The 2,784-nt window shown below is 47.3% G+C and overlaps 1 protein-coding gene across 1 annotated transcript; it reads left to right on the plus strand.

Annotated features, from left to right (window-relative positions):
• Window positions 1-926: 926 nt before the first annotated feature.
• LOC104929253 (transmembrane protein 74) lies at window positions 927-2,287 on the plus strand. Its single transcript, XM_019277421.2, has 2 exons — window positions 927-1,140; window positions 1,428-2,287. The coding sequence occupies exons 1-2, from the start codon at window positions 1,136-1,138 to the stop codon at window positions 2,266-2,268; spliced, it is 846 nt and encodes a 281-aa protein (XP_019132966.1). The 5' UTR covers window positions 927-1,135; the 3' UTR covers window positions 2,269-2,287.
• The last annotated feature ends 497 nt before the right edge of the window (window positions 2,288-2,784 follow it).

Consider the following 2,784-nt stretch of genomic DNA (forward strand, 5'->3'; position numbering starts at 1 on the left):
TGGATTGTCGTGGGCGTTTGGTGCAGACATTCATGCTCCCCCTGGGATGAATTGTAATAACTCTGAAGATCCCCTGACTGCTCTTGTGTTGCCACCAGCAGCTTTGTTTGTTTGTTTGTTTGTTTTGGTTCGACATTCCCATCAGCCTCAGCTGTACCTTGTGTTTAGTGCTAATTAACAGATATCAGCATGCAAACATAAGAAGGTGAATGTGATAAACGTCGGCCAGAGATCTGCAGGTTAGCACCGTCACTGAGCAGATGACTTAAAACAAACAAAAAACTGAATTATCGGACAGATCGCCAAGATATCTAGGACAGATATTCATTGTACTCAGAGGATGAACCACAGTGACTTTGGTGATCCTACATTTTGCTCGAGCACCATCAATAGGTCATAGTTTGTACCTTCCCTTAGAAATATTGCATCATCTAATAGATTATCATTGACATTCATGGTTCCCAGAGGATGAATCATACTGACTTTGGTGCCTAACTTGCAGTCAGTGTCAACCCTGCACACTTTATATAATATATATACTTCTATACATGCATGTAATCAGCATATTGCACTAATTCACCAAATGAATCATCATCTCCATGCACGTAAACATTTCTTTGCACTATTTCTCTGTGATTTGTAAACAGACATTATATTTGGTGCTTTTTATAAACAGTATATTCATACATATATTTACTGTGTCTTGTGTACTTGTTGTTGCTTTGTTGTCTGTTCCAGTGAGAGCAACACAAAAAGTCCCTGTATGTGTGGACCTTCTTATTTATGGCTTAATGCAGATCTATAAAACATGCATTAGTTATTAATGAAGTTACTGCTCATAAAGCCTTTACAGAGAGTGTCTTATGAGAAGGTGTTACTGTCATTTGAAATATCTCCACTCTCTTGGCCACAGTGCAATCCGCCGCCTCCTGGTCTCATCTGATTAGTGTGCGTGTGCCGGGGAACACTTTGAGTTGGCTCGGTAATAAGCATTACGAGGCGGTCTGCCGGAGCTCAGTCCGTGGGAGGGGTCTGCCAAACCTTTCCCTCTAATTGACCAGGGAGCAGAAGCAGCCGGGGGATGCGAGCAGCCGCAGCCGGGCAGAGAGGTCCTCAGCAGGCGGAGTACTGACACATGAGGTGGGGTTAGATTAAGAAGCATGTCGCATTGTTACCGTGTGTGGGTTTTTTTTTTTGAGCTTGCAGAATCCAGAAAAGACAAAAGACAAAGAGTTAGTGTTGTAGCACCGCGGGGATTCATTTAAAGACTTGCTCGGCTGGACTTTGAAATGCTTGCGCTGCACCCAGGAGAGAGATGCGTGATTTTGTGCTTGTGCAAAGACTTCAGGCTCAGATGTAACGTGTGCATGACATAAAGTCAGCTGCGGGAGCTGAAACATTTGGTTTTTCTCCTTCTTCACTGGCAGAAACGGACGCATGGGCTTAACTAAACGGGGGAGCCAGCCTGAGGTCCAGATGGCTGATCTCGAACTGTTGTACTTTGATCAGCCCGATCCGAGAGACGCCTCTCTGGGTTTGAATCAGCAAAGTATCAACGAGACCGAGGCTCTTGATCCCGGCGGAGGAGAGCGTCCAGCACCATGGACAGAGACCCGGAGAGCCGCGTGGACCGAGGACGAAACGGAAACATCTTTCACCTGCAAACCAGCTGAGGAAGAAGAAGAAGAAGAAGAAGATGTCCAGCTGATAGAGACAAGTCCACAAAGCTGCAGACTGAGTCAGAGCTCCTCAAGTGAACTGTACGAGGAGGAGGAGGAGGAGGAGGAGGAGGTGTTGGAGGAGGAGGACATCCCGGAACTTTACTTGCTGTCCGATGAAGACCTCTCCACCGACGGCTCGGGGAAGTCTGTGGATTACGGCTTCATCATTGCCGTCACATGCCTGGTGACTGGCATCTCACTGGTCGCCATATCCTACACGGTCCCCAGGGACGTCCGGGTGGACCCGGACAGCGTGTCCGCCCGGGAGATGGAGCGTCTGGAGAGGGAGAAAGCCAAGGTGGGTGCCCATCTGGACCGCTGCGTCATAGCGGGACTGTGCCTGCTCACCCTCGGGGGCGTGCTGCTGTCCACCCTGCTCATGGTCTCCATGTGGAAGGGGGAGATGATGAGGAGGAAAGCCTTCGCATATTCCAAACACGCTGCAAAGTTGTACGGCTCCATCAGTTTGAGAGCAGGATCCAGCCCGACTCGGGAGTCCTGCTCGCATTTGTCAGCAGCTGATGAGGATTTAGAAGTGCTCAGCTGAATCTATGGACAGGACAAGACTCTGAAAAGTGCTGAGGAAATCCTGCCAGTGCTGCCCTGTACCCGGGGGTGTAGTCTGGGTTTAAAGCTTTTTTATTTCAGTGTCTGCTTGTTTTTAAAGGACAGCTTCACTTTTTTTCAAGTCTCAAAGCAGTTTTCATGTGTTGTGCCCTGAAAGAGTTTTTATTTATTTGCTGTAACTGCTCCTTCCTTCCATCCTCAGTCCTAATCCAAAACATGCATTTGTAAGTTCAGCTGAAGCTAATATGAGGATTTGCAGACCACAATCAGACCTCAGCTGAAGCTAATATGAGGATTTGCAGACCACAATCAGACCTGCATCGTGCCAGAAATACAATAAAAACACAGCCCAGGACAGTTTGAAGGCTTACCAGATCCCTAAACCTCCCACAGAGGCATAAAAAATCTCTGACACAGGATTTTATAACTGTGGAAAGTGCATGAGGACAGTGGAATTTTCTTTCCTCCTCCATCATGAGGCAACAGTGGAAATACA

This window comes from Larimichthys crocea, chromosome XIII (genome assembly GCF_000972845.2).
Source record: "Larimichthys crocea isolate SSNF chromosome XIII, L_crocea_2.0, whole genome shotgun sequence".
Taxonomy (NCBI): Eukaryota; Metazoa; Chordata; class Actinopteri; family Sciaenidae; genus Larimichthys; species Larimichthys crocea.